The sequence below is a fragment of the Protopterus annectens genome, chromosome 3.part1 (genome assembly GCF_019279795.1).
Source record: "Protopterus annectens isolate FY-2018-M chromosome 3.part1, PAN1.0, whole genome shotgun sequence".
NCBI lineage: Eukaryota > Metazoa > Chordata > Ceratodontiformes > Protopteridae > Protopterus > Protopterus annectens.
In genome coordinates, this window is record NC_056732.1 from 37,592,305 (window position 1) to 37,611,209 (window position 18,905).

The 18,905-nt window shown below is 43.8% G+C and overlaps 1 protein-coding gene across 4 annotated transcripts in view; it reads right to left on the minus strand.

The window, feature by feature from the left end:
• MTCL1 (microtubule crosslinking factor 1) overlaps positions 1–18,905 on the minus strand; it is a gene marked incomplete in the record, with an annotated part of 739,795 nt that overhangs the window by 97,134 nt on the left and 623,756 nt on the right. For all 4 annotated transcript variants that reach the window (XM_044066530.1, XM_044066528.1, XM_044066527.1 and 1 more), the window contains 1 exon segment: positions 12,145–13,678. In XM_044066530.1, the coding sequence (XP_043922465.1) occupies positions 12,145–13,678 (1,534 nt within the window).

Here is an 18,905-nt window from a genome sequence, read left to right on the forward strand (position 1 = left end):
ACCTAGGGATATAGGGGTTGATACCTAGTTTGGTGAGTTTATCAATAATTCCTGAGTGAGGAATGGTATTCAAAGGCCTTGGCCAGATCGAGATAGGCTGTATGAACTGCCTTGTCCTTATCCACAGCTCTGGTGACGGCCTCAAAGAAGTCAACCAGGTTGAGCAGGCATGCTCTACCTTTCACAAAACCAAATTGCATGGGATCTAGAGTTTGGAGATTTCCTATATCCTTGTTAATTAGGTCCATGATGATGCACTCCATGGTCTTGCATATCAGACTCATCAGGCTAATGGAGTGATAATTCCCAAGGTCTGTAGTTGCTCCCCCTTTATGGAGAGGGATGACTGTAGCAGTGCACCATTTGGTAGGGACAAAGCCTGAGGTGAGGCTGTGACTGAACAGAGCACACAGATGTGGTGCCAATTCACTTTGTAGTCCATGTAGAACACATCAAGAGATATTGTCAGGTCCCATGAAGCTGTATTCTTGGCCTTTGACAATGCAGCTGTAACCTGTGCTGCAGTAATTCTGGGTGCTTGACATTCCTCCGGTATTGTGATTGGTCCATGGGGGGGGGGGGTAAAGTTGGCATTGACTCTGTCAGCCTGTATGTTGTCAATATCTGTTGGCTCAGTATGGGAAGTACCATTGTGCAGTAACTCAGAGAAAACCTGGGTATTGCCGTGGAGACTTTTGATACAACTATAGAAGGCTTTGTGGATTTTTTAGTGTCTGACACAATTCTGCCTTCACAGCTAGCTTTAGAGGCTTTCATGAGGGATCAACATTTTCTTGAGGCTAATAAGGGAGTTTTTCCAGTCTTGGACTTCATCTTTTTCTGCAACAGTTTCTTCCTTCTGTTGTAGAGTTTATTAATGGCAGGGGACCACCAGATTGGCTTCCTTTTTTTGGAGGAGAGCATCTTGGTTCTTTTGGGTATGGCTAGTTCCATGCATTTATGTATGTGTTCGTACAGTGCCTTGGTGTACAATTCGGCAGTCATGCATCTATTTTCCATTGACATGGCTGCCGTGACGTTAGCCACCTCTGTTTTTAGGTGCCCAAAGTCAGCTTTGGAGAAGTTTTTCATGGTGGTTACCTTTACAGGGGGTGTGGGTGAGATGTGGATTTCCATGGTGATTAGTTTGTTGTCGGACCTAACCAGGGAGGAATTGACTATTGGTGTAGAGCAATGGTTGCGCATGTTAGTCAAAACCAGGTCAAGGATGTTGCTTCCTCTAGTGGTGGGTAAGAATGAGCTGCTCCAAGGCATTGGAACTGATGAATTCCAGGAAACATTGGGCCAGTGCATTGGTGCTTGAGTAGTTTTCCCAGTTGATGGCGGGTTAGTTGAAGTCAACTAGTATAAGATGGTTGGATTGGACCCTAATAGTTTCCAGGGTGCTTAGGAACATGGAGTTAGTCTTGGGACATGGTAGGTGACCTATAACATGCTACAACCTGAGTTGCCATCTTACCCAGTGTTTAATGAAAATCTATATCACAGCACAGTAGAGGCCTAGTTGTTTTTAGCATATCAGACTAAACTGATAAACAATGTCCTATAGTATAATTTATTTCAAATCTTAGGGACACAGGTAACACTTTCTAGCATCTCACAATGACAGGTGAATGGAGACCCTATATAAAGCTAAAACAGACAAAAAGTAAGATTACACAACACGATACATATCAAAACGGATGGTCCAAAGTAGAATCTAGCTATAAGTTCACAGTTTTATATTAAGTCAGTGGTATGTGAAGTATTGTAGCAATAGCAAGCAATGCCACAGAAAGAAATCCTTTGCAGGTTTGCTAACATTCAGCAGATAATAGTAGGATGCAGAGAAATTGTGAGAAATACAAGTAATGTTTCCATCTTGGATTATGCTACAGGGAAGGGGGTTGGAGAGAAGCTGTAGAAATTAGAAGCGGGTATGGAAGAGAGAGGGTCGAGATACAAATGTTTAGTTTGGCAAAGTTACAAGTTTGCGGCCCATGACACCTGCGCTAAATTCATGGGATTTCATCAACTCATTTAACGGAGGTTTGGATATTGCTATGTTTTATATATGTACAGGGGAAGCATGTACTTAGATGAAGGAGGTGTCAGGTGATAAATTTATCCCCGAATTGTGTCTTGCTGATATTTTGCTGCAGAACTTGTTCTTTGGCATGCAATAAAACTCAAAAATCTTTCCCTTTTGAGGGAAGAGAGGCCACTGGCAGTAGGGTTTTGACATAACACAGAATATAAGGCACAAATCACCTGCAAGAGTCTATAGACTAAGGGCAGGGTTTTTAGTCTATGTAACAGTGATTCTTCAAACATTTGTTTTGGTTATAAAACACTGTGGTCTTCCCAGTTGGTAGAGTTGTTTAAACTATACGTTGCCAAATGGAACATTAAATTCCATCATGGAGTGAATGAGTGCAGTAGAAGGATTTTTGACAACAGCAAAGCTATTTGAATTTGCTGACTGGGGAAGAGAGTCCTGATCCAATTTCAGTCTCAGCTCTATACTGCAGAGAAAAATAAATCCGATTTAGGACATTACACTAAATAGAATACAGAAGCAATATAGACAAAAGTATTACTAAGTGGTAAAAGTTGTTCAATAGCATGTGAAACATTAAGGACAATGTACTATGATTAAGATACTCAAGTTTTTTTATTAGTCCATTTGCTCCTAATACTAGACATTTCTGGTCTCTTTCTTCCATATTGCTCGACCTTCTCTTGCAAATCCTATGCTTCATAACTTTCGCTCTCTCAGTACACAATGCATGAAAATCTCTGCATGTAGCTATTTCAATGATCGATGCACTTTTCCCCTTTTTTCTTTAACTACCCTATCTGGTTTTCTTTAGTCTGTTTTAATCAACTGTTGGTAATGCGTGATCCCATGTGATCCAAATGTCATCACTGATAATTGCTTTGTGTTTTTTGTTTAAACTGCTTCTCAGCTTCTTCTACATTGTAGTTTTCACACAATCCCCAGTACAAGTATCTTACTTCATATAAAGCCTTTCAGTACATAGATCCTCAGCCTTGAGTGCATCACAACCAGAAGTAACTACAACTATTTCCAGTTCTGTTTTACAAAACGTACATATCTGTTTCTCCTGCTTTTTCTACAAACTTTGTAAACCATCTTGTAAGCAAAGCCCACTATCTTATATTGGGTTGGTTTAAATTCGGCTCTCCTTAAACCATTCCTTTATCACATATCTTGGTCAAAATATGGCTGTTCTATACTTGCCACGATATTTGTGGGCTTTTCTTCACAATTTTGTGGGCCTATTCTTTTTTTTTTTTTTGCACTCTGAGTTCCTGCCTAATTCTGGACTACTTTGGGTTTGAGTTTGATTTCCACTTCCACTCCTTTTCAAAATGTTTCTGCTAAGTGAAGCGAATGCGTCGTCTTAAACTTCTTCTCTTCCTGCTGTAGAACTTTCGCTATATTTGAATTGAAGACCTATACAGGAAGACAGTTGGAGGTCACCAATGACCTCATTCTGAGGTATAATATTGATATACACTATTTTTTTTATATATCATAGGCTCATAGGTAGGTACTAGGCTATCGGCCCTGGGGCCTACACAAGCCCAGCCAAAAAGGTACCCTGGCTTTTGCCACCCAAGAAAATTATTTTCCTGTGCCACTGTCGAGCAGAGCCACAGAGGTGATCCCCGGGGTGAATTTCCTATTTCCCATCCAATCAAGATTTTTCTTGAAGAGTGCTAATGGAGCTTTGTTTGATATAGATAGGTAGTTTATTCCAGAGTATGGGAAGTCTCTGGGACAGGAATCTATCCCTCTGGCATGTTCTGTTTAATGTGGTGACAAGGTGAATGGTGGTGAATCTGGGAATCTTGAGGCAATGTTATAACTGCCTCATGTACGCAGACAACCCTCTCCTCCTCCCACATAACACAAATACTTGTGAGAGATGCAGCTATTTAGCCAAACTGGAGGCTGAGCTGTCTCAACTCAGGACTGGCAAGACCAGACAGGAGGAGAAGGCAACTACACACACCACAAAACCAGCCTCACATAATGCTACCACACCACTGAATCAAACACAAACACACAAAGACATACTTGGAGGCTCTGAGTAAAAATTTACCTAAACAGCAGAGGCCTTCAAAGCAGACACCCAAACAACTGCTACCTCAAGACACCCCACAAGCAACACATAAACCACAAAAGCAGTGTGCAAAGCAGTCACAACCCTTAAGGCCAAATACAACACCAAACATACTTGTCATAGGTGACTCCATAGTCAGACACACTGACGTCCCACTCACCAGGCTGAACAAGGAGAGGGTCACAGTAAGCTGCCTATCGGGCGCTAGAATCCGCCACATAACACAAGCACTCTGGTCACTCCACGGCAAGTACAAATATGACACAGTCATTGTCCATGCTAGTGTGAACAACCTGAGATGTACCTCCCTGGACTACATGAAAAGAGACATAGAGGAGCTCTCTGATTATGTAGCCCAGGCCGGTATGACCCTGACCCTGAGCAGTATCCTTCCTTCACCAAGAATGATGCCACAATATAGAGATAAGATAATCAGCTTTAACAATTGGCTTAATGTCTGGTGTCATTCAAAGGGGATCCAGTGTCTGTCTGCCTGGGATGACATGCTTGACAAGCCACGCTGCTTCGCAATGGACGGCTTGCACCTGTCACCCCTGGGATTCCGGATATTGGCTAAGGCTCTTGCCACCCCCATAGTGCCTTTTTTAGGCAAGGCTCAAATTCTAAACCTACCACCCTAGAAAACAAAAATGGGAAGAAACTGAGGGTAATGCTGCTCAATGCCAGAAGTCTAAATCTCAAAATGCACGCACTCGAGGCCCTTCTCAGTATGGAGAACATCGATGTCTGTGCTGTAACTGAAACCTGGTTCAAGGCTCCTGAGAGCACCCCGGCACTATTAGGTTTTTCTTATATCATGCGTTCCGGCCCCAAAACCCGGACCACACCACAAAAGGAGGGGGTGTATCTATATTCATAAAGGATACCCACACCTCCAGGTTGGTGGCAACACTAAGCTCGAAACCATCCAGGTGCAACTAACCATAGGCAAAACTGCTCTACAAATTGTAGCATGCTACAGGCCACCCTCTCAAACTCAGGAACCCCACACAGCCTTCCTGAAGACACTGGAGGGTATAAATGTATTTCCAAACACCATCATATTGGGGACTTCAACTACCCGAATATAGACTGGGAACATTACTCAAGCCCTAACTTTCTAGCCCAACGGTTCCTGGAGTTCATAAATTCAAATGCCATGGAACAGCTAGTCACTGTTCCCACGAGAGGAGAAAATATACTAGATCTCATTATCACAAACATGGGGACAAAATGCTCCACACCGGAAATATATCCCTCATTGGTGAGATCTGATCATAAACTAATCTCACTGGAAATCCACATCCCGCCCCACCCCAAACAAAAAAGACCACAGTGAAGAACTTCTCTAAAGCAAACTTCAGACTACTCAAGACTGGTGTGGTATCCTTCAAGGCCCCTGAGCCAGTGGAAACCACAACCAAAGCTGCGGAAGCCCTTACAAATGCCTTCTATGAACACCTCCAGGACTGCATGGATCAGGCAATCCCAAATAAAACCAAGACTCTTTCCACAAAGGGCAAACGTCCAGTCTGGTGGACCCCAGCCATTAACAAACTTTACAATAAGAGGAGAAAGCTATTACATGATAGAACAAAATCCATAAAAGGGAAGTCACCCCTGATCATTATTAGTAAAAAATACGAGCACTCATAAAATCAACTAAGGCCAATTTTGAGAGAAAAATTGACATGGATTCAAAGGACAATCATAAGGCCTTTTTCAGCTATGTTAGTAACCTGGGTGGAAACTCCCAGATATGCTCAGAATTAGTCCAAAATGATACAAAAATCACTGAACCCACAGACATTGCAAACATACTGGCAGACAGGTTCAGTGCAAACTTCACCCCCCTCTCCCCCCCTAAAGGAGAGAACTATCCCAGCAGAGTGTAGCCTCCCAGACATCTCAAATGCGCAGGTGAAAGCTGCTCTCTCTAAAGCTAAAAACACAGCATCAATGGGACCGAATGGTGTCCCCGGCTGTGTGCTAAATGAGCTAAATGAGGAATTAAACCCGCACATAAGGCAGCTGTTTAATCTCAGCCTTACCACAGGATACGTGCCCAAGGAGTGGCGTACGGCAACTGTGGTCCCACTCCACAAAGGCGGTGCCTCTACGGTCCCTGGTAATTACCGCCCCATAAGCTTAACAAGACTAGCCTGCAAAGCTATGGAGAGGATCATAATGGTGCTCATAAACAAAGATATAGGGGACTTGCAGACATTGGACCCGACCCAGTTTGGCTTCGTCAAGGGCAGATCATGCCTTTTGAACTTGGTTGACTTCTTCGAAACAGTCACCAAGGCCATTGATGAGGGAAAGGCAGTCCATACAGCCTACCTTGACCTTGCAAAGGCCTTCGACACAATACCCCACTCGGGTATTGTAGAAAAACATACCAGCTTAAATGTAAACCCATATGTCACAAGATGGGTTGCAAACTGGCTTAAGGACAGAACCCACAGGGTTAGAGTTGCTGGCGCTATGTCAGACTCCAAGCCGGTCACAAGTGGTGTCCCACAGGGCTCGGTCCTTGGCCCCCTATTGTTCGGCATCTACTTCTCAGAAGTACAGGCCAACATGGGAGGACTTTGGCTGACAAAGTTTGCAGACGACTGCAAACTGGGCGCCATAGTGGAAAGTGCATCGGACACGGATATCCTTCAGAAGGGACTCACAGAAACAGATAGCTGGTGCCAGAGGCATGGCCTGAAGTTAAACGCCAAAAAAATATATAGTCATACCCTTCGGGAAAAACAAGGTAACCCCAAGCTACCATATAGGTGGCAATCCACTAAGCACAGAAGAGGTTATCAGGGACCTGGGGACCCAGGTTGACAGTGGCCTTTCTTTTGACACTCACGTTGCTAAAGTGTTTAGAAAGACCTTCTACATTGCCCACCTGATCATGAAGGGATTCACATCCAGATCTAGTGAGGTCATTGTTCCCCTGTACTCTTCACTTATCAGACCAATGATAGAGTACAATGCTCCATTCGGGATGTATCTCACCCGACATCTGCAGCAATTGGAGAGACCCCAAAAGTTCCTCACCAAAAGGATAAAGGGACTCCAAAATCTGTCATATGCTGCCAGATTGAAGAAACTCCAGCTCTATTCAGTTGCATACTGTCTGCTCAGAGGTGACATGTGCCTGACATACAAGGCCATGTCCAACCCGGAATTAATGGACATGCTCCACCTCAAAAAATCCAAATCCATCAAAACCACTAGAGCAAGTGACTTAAACCTTAGCACGGATATAAATAGGATGTGCTGGAGGGATAGATTTATCACTCAGAGACTCCCTATGCTGTGGAATAAAATCCCGATCCATGTGAGGCAGAGCACCTTGCAGGCTCTGTTCAAGAGAAATCTTGACCTGTGGATGGGAGATCGTAGGTTTATCCCAGGAATCATCTCTGTGTCACTGCTGGACAGAGGCACAACAAACTAATGGGCACAGTATTTTTTCATATAAGGGGTGGCGTAAGCCACAAAAATTTGGGCTAGGCTTATAAATGCCTTAGGGCAGATAGCCTAGTATAAACCTATGAACCTATGAAGGTTTAGGTCCCTAGAGCATGTAGCTTGGAGGGATTGGGATTTCTTTAAGTGGAGCATGTCCAACAGCTCTGGGTTTGACATAGCTTTGTATGTTAGGCAGAGATCACCTCTGAGTAGGCGATATGCGACGGAGTAAAGCTGGAGTTTTTTGAGTCGGTCTGCGTATGGCATCTGTTTGAGGCTGGTAATCTTCTTTGTGAGGTATTTCTGCAGCCTTTCCAGTTGTTGTAGATGCCTTGTGAGGTACATACCAAAAGGGGCATTGTACTCTATAATGGGTCTGATGAGTAGAGGGGAACAATGACCTCTTTTTCTGGATGAGAAACGTTTTGTGATGAGGTGTGCCACGTAGAAGGATTTCCTGACTACTGTGGCGATGTGATTATCAAAGGAGAGACTACTGTCCACCTGTGTCCCACAGTCTCTTATCACACTTTCGGTGTTAAGTATACTACCACGTATGTTGTAGTTCATGGGTACAGAGTTTTTACCAAAGGGGATGACAATACACTTTTTGGCATTGAGCTTGAGGCCATGGCTTTAACACCAGGCATCTGTCTCAGTGAGGCCCTTTTGTAGGATGTCCAAATCGTTAGGAGTTTCGATTATGGCTCCTAGTTTGCAGTCATCTGTGAACTTCATTAGCCAAAGACCTTCTGTGTTAGCCTGTACTTCAGAGAAGTAGATACCAAACACGAGAGGACCCAGGACTGAACCCTGTGGTACTCCACTTGTCACTGGTCTGAAGTCGGATTTGGAGTCTGCTACTTTCACAGTGTGTGTTCTGTCAGTGAGCCAGTTGGCAACCCATCTTGTGACATAGGGATTTATACCTAGTTTAGTGAGTTTATCTATAATTCCAGAGTGGGGGATGGTGTCAAAAGCCTTGGCAAGATCTAGACAGGCTGTGTGAACCACCTTACCCTTGTCTACGGCTTTGGTGACTGCTTCAAAGAAGTCTATCAGGTTTAGGAGACATGATCTGCCTTTTACAAACCTGAACTGGGTGGGATCCAGAGTTTGGAGATTACCAATATCTTTGTTTATAAGTTCCATGGTGATACATTCCATGGCCTTGTAGACCAGGCTCGTCAGGCTAATGGGGCGGTAGTTCCGGGGGTGGGTCTGTGGTGGCCCCCCCTTGTGGAGTGGGATAACCATTGCTGGGCACCATTCAGGAGGCACAAAGCCTGAGGTGAGGCTATGATTGAACATGGTACTTAGGTGGGGTGCCAGTTCGCTCTGTAGTTTGTGTAGAACGCAGCCTGGGATGTTGTCTGGTCCCATGGATGCTGTGCTCTTGTCTTTGGAGTGTGTGTTTTTTACCTGTGCAGCCATGATTACAGGAACTTTGCATTCTTCCGGTATAGAGATGGGCTCTTTAGGGGGTGAGAGGGGGGTAAAGTTAGCACTGAACCTATCTGCCAGGATGTTGGCAATATTACTTGGGTCTGTATATTTAGTGCCATTGTTCTGTAATTCAAAGCAGATCTGAGTGTTGCCATTAAGATTCTTGACATAGCTATAGAATTCTTTGCGGTTGTCTTTAGAATCAGTGGCGATTTTGCTTTCGTAACTAGCTTTGGAGGATTTTATCAGGGATCGCAGCTTCTTACTGAGGCTGACCAGGGTGCTCCTCCACTCCTTGGATTTTACTCTCTTTTGCAAGAGTTTCTTCCTTCTGTTGTACAGTTTGTTTATGGCAGGGAACCACCAGATTGGCTTCCTTTTTTTGGAGGATAGCATCTTGGTTCTGTTTGGGATAGCACGATCCATGCACTCATGTAAGTGCTTATAAAGTGCAATTGTGTAGGATTCAGTAGTCAACTGTATTGTCCATCTGCATGGGTGTCATGAAGTTCACCACTTCTGTCTTAAGAAGCATGAAGTTGGCTTTGGAGAAATTTTTTACCATGGTTTCCTTAATGGGGGGTGGAGGCAGGATGTGGATATCTAGGGTAATTAGCTTATGGTCGGAGCGGACCAATGAGGCATTGACTTCAGGTGTGGAACACCGGTCACTCATATTGGTAATGACTAGATCCAGGATATTGTTGCCCCTGGTGGGGGTGTGGATAAGTTGATCCAGGGCATTGGAGTTTATGAATTCCAGAAAGCGTTGAGCGAAGGAGTTGGTACACGAGTAGTTTACCCAGTTAATGGTGGGATAGTTGAAATCGCCCATTATTAGGGTGTTTGGTTGAACCCTAATATTTTCCAGTACATCAAGAAAAGAGGAGTGGGAATCCTGGGGCATGGTGGGTGATCTGTAGCAAGCTACAATTTGGATTGCAGTTTTGCCCAGAGTTAGTTGCACTTGGATAACCTTGGCTGCATTATGCTGAGCAACTAGCCTGGAGGTGTGGATATCCTTAATGAATATGGACATACCTCCACCTTTGGTGTTCTGGTCCAGGTTACATGGCCGAAAAGTGTGGTATGAGTTATAGCCTGGCAGTGCAGGGGTGCTCTGGGGAGCCTTGAACCAGGTCTCAGTCACTGCACAGATATCGATGTTCTCCATTTTAAGGAGTGCCTCGAGTGTGTGCATTTTGAGATTTAGACTTCTAGCATTGAGTAGCATCACCCTCAGTTTTTGCTTTCCTGTTCCTGTTACGGTGGTGAATTTGTCATTTGAACCTTGCCTAAAAAAGGAACTATAGGGGCGGCAAGAACCTTAGCCTGTATCCGGAATCCCAGGGATGACAGGTGCAGGCCATCTCTGGCAAAGCATCGTGGTCTGTCGACCATGTCATCCCAGGCAGACAGATACTGGATCCCTTTAGAATGGCACCAGAAGCTTAGCCAATTGTTGAAGTCAATCATTTTGTCCTTGTACTGCGGCATCATTCTGGGTGATGGCAGAATGCTACTCAGGGCTAGGGTCATACCTGCCTGGCCTACAAGATCAGAGAGCTCTTCCATGTCTCTTTTCATGTAGTCCAGGGAGGTAAGTCTCAGGTCGTTCACACCAACATCATTTGATAAGCATGAAACATTCTTCTTGTCCACTGGATTCAGTTTTGTTTTGGGCCAGTCAATCATATCAAAGCTGCAAGTTAGAACAATAAATGCAAATCGATTTATAGCTTGGACTTCATTCCTTGACATCAAGGTAGTTTTCAATATTAATTTAGTGTTATAAAGTGTTCCTTACCAAGCTTCATTCTAATTTATGTTTATTGCTGGCTCTTCATCTATTTCCAAATATTTATAAATCCCCTCCTGTTCAAGTTCTTTTCAACACTTTGTCTCCGGTTTATCTTTCCTTAGTGTTACAGACTTTTTGTTATATTGCACTTGCACTTTTACCAAGAACAGCATTATTCTTGCAGTTGGAGTTGTGCTTCTACATCCCCATCTGATGAGTTATATCATTTTAAATCATCCACAAAAAATTAGATGAGATGTCTTTGGCTTCTGGAAGTTAAGTTGTAACTATAGCCGGGTGCATTAAGTAAACCACTTAATGGTATAAGGACAAGCCAAAAACATCAGTAGTGAAAAAGATTTGCCCTGGAACATCCCCCTTTGAAATTTTACCTCATGGAAGATTTGTTGTGCTTTATCAAGGCTCAGCTACAAAGGGGCTAGCCACGGTTTCATAGCACTACAATGTAGCTATTCCATTATACATGAATGTAGGATGCAGTCAAATGCTTTTTTTGTAAACTATCCATGCCATACTTGGATTATTTCCTTTTTATATATTTATTTATTTTTACAGTTCTCTATTATTGATTTACTAGATGGTCCTTTGGGCATTATTTTTTATTAGTTTGTTGGAATGATGTGATTGATATCATAGGCAGTGGTAAATGCTTGTCAAGTCTATATACAATGTGACTGTCAAAAGCAGCCAATGGATCATAGATGAAGTCATTATTATCAAACAGGCATCTAATGCCTGGTAACATTCAAAGCAGGTTGCAAATTACTTTTTTTTAGCAGCACAGCTGTTCAGGAAAAAAAACACTAGTGGGATGTGGTAGATATTCTGCACAATGGTGCTTGCAGCAACTCCATTTTGCAGTCTGTACTAGTAGCCATAAAGGTAATGCATCCAGACGAAGCTTAAATAGTCCAGACCAATATGACAGTTTTATTTTAAAGTAATATTATACTGTAGCAAAAAGGGGAAAGTATTGTATGACCAAAATTTAAACCTAGCTTAGCACAAAATGTCTCAAAATCCCCATAGTATTTCAAAACCTTCAACATTAAAAAAATTGATAGCAGTTTTACTAGAACAATTCTGCAGTTCACATTTCACAGATTTCACGGACATGTCAAGAATGAATAAGGAATGAAATAGCAAACAAACAAAGAAAAAAAGCACCATTTACTAAGTTTTAATAGCAACACAACCATCACTACACATGTCCTATAAATGTAAACATCTTGTATCTTAATCAGTTACCTCAATAGATGAGATCTGGGCTCCAGCCATTTCTTCTGCTCTGTCTTTCTTGCTAGTTATCTGATCATGAGGGCATCGTTTTGTATCCTCCATTAGGGCCTGCTCAACAAGTCTTTTATTTAGAATTTTGGCAGCATTTTCTGTAAAGGAATACCCTGGTGCAGCAGATAAATCCTGTTTAAGCCCAGCAGAAGCCGCGGTCATTTCTCTTCGTGGCACCACATTTACACGCACAGGGCTTGGTGATCTCTCACGGACATTCTTCAGAAACTCCTGCACAACGCCATAATTTGATCTTGGTTCAGCTGACCTAGATCTGCAGGACGACCTAGAAAGCTTCTGAAAAGTGTCATAAGCCACAGGGGTGTGATCGATAATATTGAACAAACTAGAAAGGCCATCATTAATTGTTGTGTGAACTGGACTCTCCCGTGTGGTAGTTGACCTTGCCCAAGCAGACTCACTGAAACCCTTCTGTGCCACATTGGGCAAAACCCGATTTGGTTGATCTGACTTTAGAGAAATTTTCCTCTGTAGTTTTGGAGAGCCATACTTGGGGGAACAGCATGCCCGTTCAAACTTGCCCTGGACCTTTTCAACTCCAGAAATGATCTGTTTACTCCGTAAGCTCCTTGATGGTGATGAAGCAGGTGTAGAGCCTCCTTTTGGCGTCAGACACTTGTGTGGACTGCTGGTGATGCTACGTAAACTGTCTGTCTGAAGGCCAACATTAATGGTCTGAGTAGTTTGTGTCCCAGTAGTCCTGACCCCATTAGTCTGGCAAGCTGTGTCCTTAAACTGACGCTCTACTGATGTAGAACGTATAGCATGCCTCACTGAAAATGCTGCCTCTTTCATATCGTCACTCATGTTCCTAGACAGGCCAAGTTCATGCAAAGAGGATGCAAAGTCAACTGAGCTACAAATAGGGTGCTCTGGGGGGTGCAGAGAACCCTGTAATAGATCTTTATGCCTATCATGTTCACAAGGCCACCTTTCAAACAAATCCTGAGAGCTACCTTTTGTCTCACAGACATTCCCTTTGGTTTTGGTCGCAGAAAACAAGAAGTCGGGATCAACCATGTTCTTCTTTTCCTTACCAGAAACAGGATTATCAAATCTCCTAATAAGAGGAGGGCTGTGAAGTACCCGGACACCCGTTTTATCAGAAACAATATTGTTCCACAGTGGCTGCTTCTGGCAGGTATCAGGGGTGCTAATTGTACTGGTAGTCATGGTGACACTTGTAGTAAGACACCATGAGGATTCTTGGAATGAATCTGAAGTTGACACATTGACTACTTCCTCATTTTCTGTCCTTTCTGGCCAGGCCTCAAAATGCCCCTCTCTGGGTCTGCTTTGGCGCCTTGGGGAGTAACCCCACTTCTTGTTATGGAATTCATCTATATACTTCAAGTCGTCAGGTGACAAAGGTGGACTTGTGTCATCCCCATCACCAAACTCCTTCTCAGGAAGGAAAGGAGAGCTGTCCATTAAGCGCTGGAAGTCTGACATTGAGGTCACAGACACTGCTCTGGAAAAGCAAAACATAAGTCAGTAAGAACTGCCAGCCTAGCACGGACATCATAACAAAATAAAATTGTGTGAAATGTGACAGGAAAACATCTGCATGCCCAAAGCTCAATAAACACTTGCTAGCCTAAGGGAAGCATATTTACTGATGCAACTGGTGTGCACAGAAGTTTAATTTTAAAAAATATTCTAAACAATATCAGCATGCAAAATTAGGGAAAAAACACTTTGTATGAAGATTCATCAATCTGGAAAAAAGAAATAGCTTGTATCTGTACCAGATAATTTTTGTTCAGTTGTGTGTAGTGTATTAACAGCCATACATGTGACCTTGAAAAATAATTGTTTTCAATAAGTAAACCACACACACACATACATACATACACACGCACACACACACATATATATATATATATATATATATATATATATATATATATATATATATATATATACACATATACATACATACATACATACACACACACACACGCACACGCACACACAGACGGACAGACACCTTGCGCCCAATCAACCTCCATTCATAGGTTCATATGTCATAGGATGATACCAGGCTATTGGCCCAGAGCCCTTTATAAGCCTAGCCAAGAATTTTGCCCGTATTCTCACAAAATCAGCAAATGTTTCCCCTGTCCAGCAGGGACAAAGGTGGGATCCCAGAGGTGTATTTTTCTGTTTCTCATCCAGGTTCCTCTGAAACAGGGCTAGTGATGTTCATTGCTTGACATGGACAGGGAGTCTATTCCACAGATGGGGGGAGTCATGGGGACACAAATCAATCCTGCCAACAAGTTCTACTAATGCCACAGACCAGGTTGAGGCCTTGCATGTGGGTTGCGCAAGTGGAGTTTGACTTACAGATATGCAGCAACTCCATCAAGGCTGGGTCTCAGATGACCTTATACGCCAGACACAGGTCACCTCTGAGCAGTCTGTACAAGACTGAGTAGAGGGACAGGGCTTTTATTTAGCCTATCTATATAGACTAGGTGTTTGAGACCCTGGTCAGGAACCTCTGTGGTCTCTCCAGCTGCTGCCTGTGCTTGGCACGGTACATGCCGAAGGGGGCATTGTACTTGATAATCGGTCTGATAAGGGAGGAGTAGAGGGATGTTATGACCTCCTTGTTCCTGGATGTGGTGGTCAAGACTTCAACTTCAATTCGGAAATGAAAAACTCAGGTAACAGCTGACCGGCACTCATGCAAACTGCTTCTGCTTCCTCGTCAAGAAAGACTGATGTAATGATGTTGGCTGCCTTAATTTATTACACTGATGACTGGACGTCAGTCCTGGAGCGACAGCAACCAATGCAGAAATACTAAGCCTCTGGTATTTGGGCCAACTGAGGGGCTACCCTGGCAGGGATAACCCAAATGTGATGAGTGCAACAGTGAAACACGAAGAACATCGGCAGCAATGTGGTGGTCAAAAGTCAGGTTGATATCAACCTGGGTGCCCAATTCCCTCATGACTAGTGCGTTATTAATGTGATAATTAGTGGGGATGTCATTTTCCCCAGAGGGGGATAATGATGCATTTCTTGGCATTCAGTTTTCAGGCCATGCTTTTGACACCAGTCAGTTTGTTGGGTAAGGCCCTCTTGGAGGACATTCACATCATTAGGGGAATTTAAGACACCAACCATCTTGCAGTCATCTGCAAACTTGGTCAGCCACAGACAACTGGTTTTGGGTTGCACCTCAGAAAAGTATATCCCAAACAGTAGAGGACCCAAGACTGGTCCTTGGGGTATGCCACTCGTTATGGGTTTAGTACTAGAGGTGGCTTCCCCTGTTTTGACTAAGTGGGTTCTATCAGTGAGCCAGCTAGCTGTCCATCTGGTAACATATGGGTTGATGCTTAGCTGGGAGAGTTTATCTATTATGCCTGAGTGGGGAATAGTGTTGGAGGCTTTGGCGAGGTCAAGGTAGGTGGTATGCAGAGTCTTCCTCTTGTCCATGGCTTTGTTGACTTTCAAAGAAGTCGACAAAGTTTAACAGTCATGATCTCCCCTTGACAAAACCAAACTGTGTGGGGGTCAAGCATTTGGAGCTTGCTAATGTCCTGGTTTGTAAAGTCCATGATAATGCATTCCAAGGCCTTGCAGATCACGCTAGTTAGGCTGATTGGCCTATAATTGCCTGGGTCAATGGATGCTCCATCTTTGTGTAGAGGCATGACAGTGGCTATCCTCCATTCAGCTGGGATGAAGCTGGTGTTCAGGTCTTGGTTGAATAGGGTGCATAATGGTGCTGAGAGCTCATGCTTGAGTTCATGTAGGATGCAGCCAGGGATGTTTTCAGGTCCCATGGAGACTATTTTTTGCCTTTGAGAGAGCATTTAAAGACTAGCTCCCTGGTGATGAGGGGAAGGGGTCAGTGCTGGGAATGTCCTGGTTTACTGCTAGGGTACAGAGGGGTGAAGTTTTCACTGAACCTGTCTGCCAGCAGGTTGGTTAAATCTACGGAGTTTGTGTATATGGTGTTGTTGACCATCAGTTCAGAGCAGATTTGGGTGTTACCTTTGAGACTGCGGACATATATGAAGAAGGCATTGTAACTATCCTTAGTGGATGTGGTCAATTTGGACTCGAAGTTAGCCTTAGAGGATTTCACCAGTGACTTTATTTGCTTGCTCAAAGGAGAGATTGCTTCCAACTTGACACCTGCTTCTTCTTGGTCCTGGACAGCAACATTTTCCTTTTATTATAGAGTTTTACTGCTGCTGTCTACCAAACAGAGGTTTACTCTTCCTTAAAGAAAATTATTTGGTCCTACCAGGTATTGTTGAGTCACTCACATAGTTTTTTGATGTAGTCTTGGACGTGAGTGCTAGTTCCACCTGAAGGGATGGTGGCTGTGAAGCTTCTTATACCTGCTCTCAGGAGATTGTAGTCAGCTTTGGAAAAGTTTTTTTGTTTGACACTGACAAGGGGGGAGGGGATCAGGGGAGATGGCGACTTCAAAAGTGACTGCTTTATGGTCGGATCTTACCAAGGAGGATGACACTGTAGGGGTGCTGCAGTGGCTGCTCATGTGGATAAGTACTAGGTCCAGGATATTTTCACCTCTTATAGGGGTGTCAACCAGCTGATCCAATGCACTGGCACTGATGAAGTTAAGGAATCTCTGGGAATTCATGTTTGGGCTAGAGTAAGTCTTTCACTCTATGGTTTGGTAATTAAAAGCCACCCAGGATCAGGGTAGAGGGTTGAATCTTGATGGATTAAAGTAACTCCAGATAGGTACAGTGGGCATCCTGAGTCATCTATGATTTGAATAGGTGTTTTGTCAACAGTTAACTGCACTTTGGAGCATCTCCTGTGCGTCACACCATTTGACCAGCCTGGAGGTGTGTACGCCTTTGATAAATATTGAAGTCCACCTCCTTTGGCTTTGCAGCCCTCCTTTTGGGGTGTGAAAGTATGGTAGGATGAGTAACCTGGTAAGGCTAAGGTGCTCTCCATAGCTTTGAACCAGGTTTCAGTGACTGCACAAATGTCTGCATTCTCCAAGGTGAGGAATGCTTGCAATGAGTGCAGTTTCATGCTAAGACTCCTAGCGTTTAGCAGCAAGACCTTTAAATTTCATTTAGAAGAATTTTTCATGTTGGCAATTTTGCACTCATGACTTTTCCTAAAAAAGGCACTATAGGGGAGGCAAGAGCCTTTGTCAGAAGCCTGAAGCCCAGGAGCGACAGATGAAGGCCATCTCTGACAAAGCATCGTGGTCTGTCAGTCATGTCCTTCCAGGCTGTCAGATACTGGATCCCCTTGGAATGAAACCAGAAACTAACCCAAACTGTTAAAGTCAATAATTTTCTGTTTGAACTGAGGCATCATTCTGGGTGATGGTAGGATGTTGCTTAAGGCTATGGGCATACCTGCCTGGGACATATAGTCCAAGAGCTCAAGCATGTCTCTCTCCATATAGTCCAGGGAGGTATGTCTCAAGTCATTCACACCAACACTGACTATGACAGTCATAACAGTACCTGTTGTTAAGAGACTTAAGTGCGTGCGTGATATGGTGGATTCTGCCACCTAAGCAACTTACTGTGACTTTCCCCTTGTCTAGCCTGATGAGGGGCACATTTGTGTGTCCCACAATAGAGTCTCCTATGACTAGTATATGTTGGGATTGTGACTGGGCCTTAGAGGCTGGAAGACACAGGCATGTGTATTATGTGTGGTGCTTGGTGCGGTGGGTTGTGATGTGTGTGTGTTTTTTTGCTTCAGAGACCCCTTTTGTTTTATGTTTTTGTTGAAAACCTCCACATATGTAGGAGTGTGCTGTACAGGTGTGGGTGGTGTTCGTGGTGTGGTGTTTGTAGTGTTTGTGCATACAGCCTTCATAGTACCAGATGTACTGGCTTGTAATCGAGACAACAAGGATTCTAAGTTCTTAATGTAATTGCATCTCTCACGTACAGTGTTCCTAGGTGGTAGTAGTAGATGGTTGTCCATGTATATGAGGCAGTTACTACACTATCTCATGATGACCATATCAACCAGACTAGCAGGAGAAACCACAGGAAATTGTTCATCCATCGTTGTCAGAATCTGCGGAAGAGCAGTCAGGGATGGTAGAGTGGGTGCTATCTGAGGAGAGTACCTATAGGTGTGAGTATGTGTGTGGTGTTTGGTGCTGTGGGTTGTGATGTGCATGCATTTTTGCATTGGAGGTCTCTTTTGTTTACATATGTTTTTGTTGAGAACCTCCGTATAAGTAGGAGTGTGTTGTACAGGTGTGGGTGGGTGGTGTTAGGTGTGTGGTGTTTGCAGTGTTTGTGCAAACAACCTTCTCATTGCATAGCGGTACCTTTGTTTCCTGCTTCTCCTGGTATCTGAGGACAATGAAGAGGACCTAGTAAGGGTAAGTAGGTGACCAGGCCATTATCTGGTGGGACTGGGATCTTTTGTATACCTTTAACCTTGACAGGGTGGCTGATGAGTGCACACCTGACATGGGGCTTGCAACACTGTCTTAATGACATGTCCTTCCATTTACAGGCTAAAATTCAGGTACAACACCAAGGGCTGCTCAGGATGCTGGGATACCGGTCCTCTGCACTTCACAGCACTAGATCCATGCCTTGGTCTACTCTAGGGGTTCTCCATGCCTTGGTTTTCCCTAGGGGCAGTCATGCTGCAGAAGGAAGGGCACCCCCACAACTGAGGATAACTGAGCAGACCGTGGCCACTTG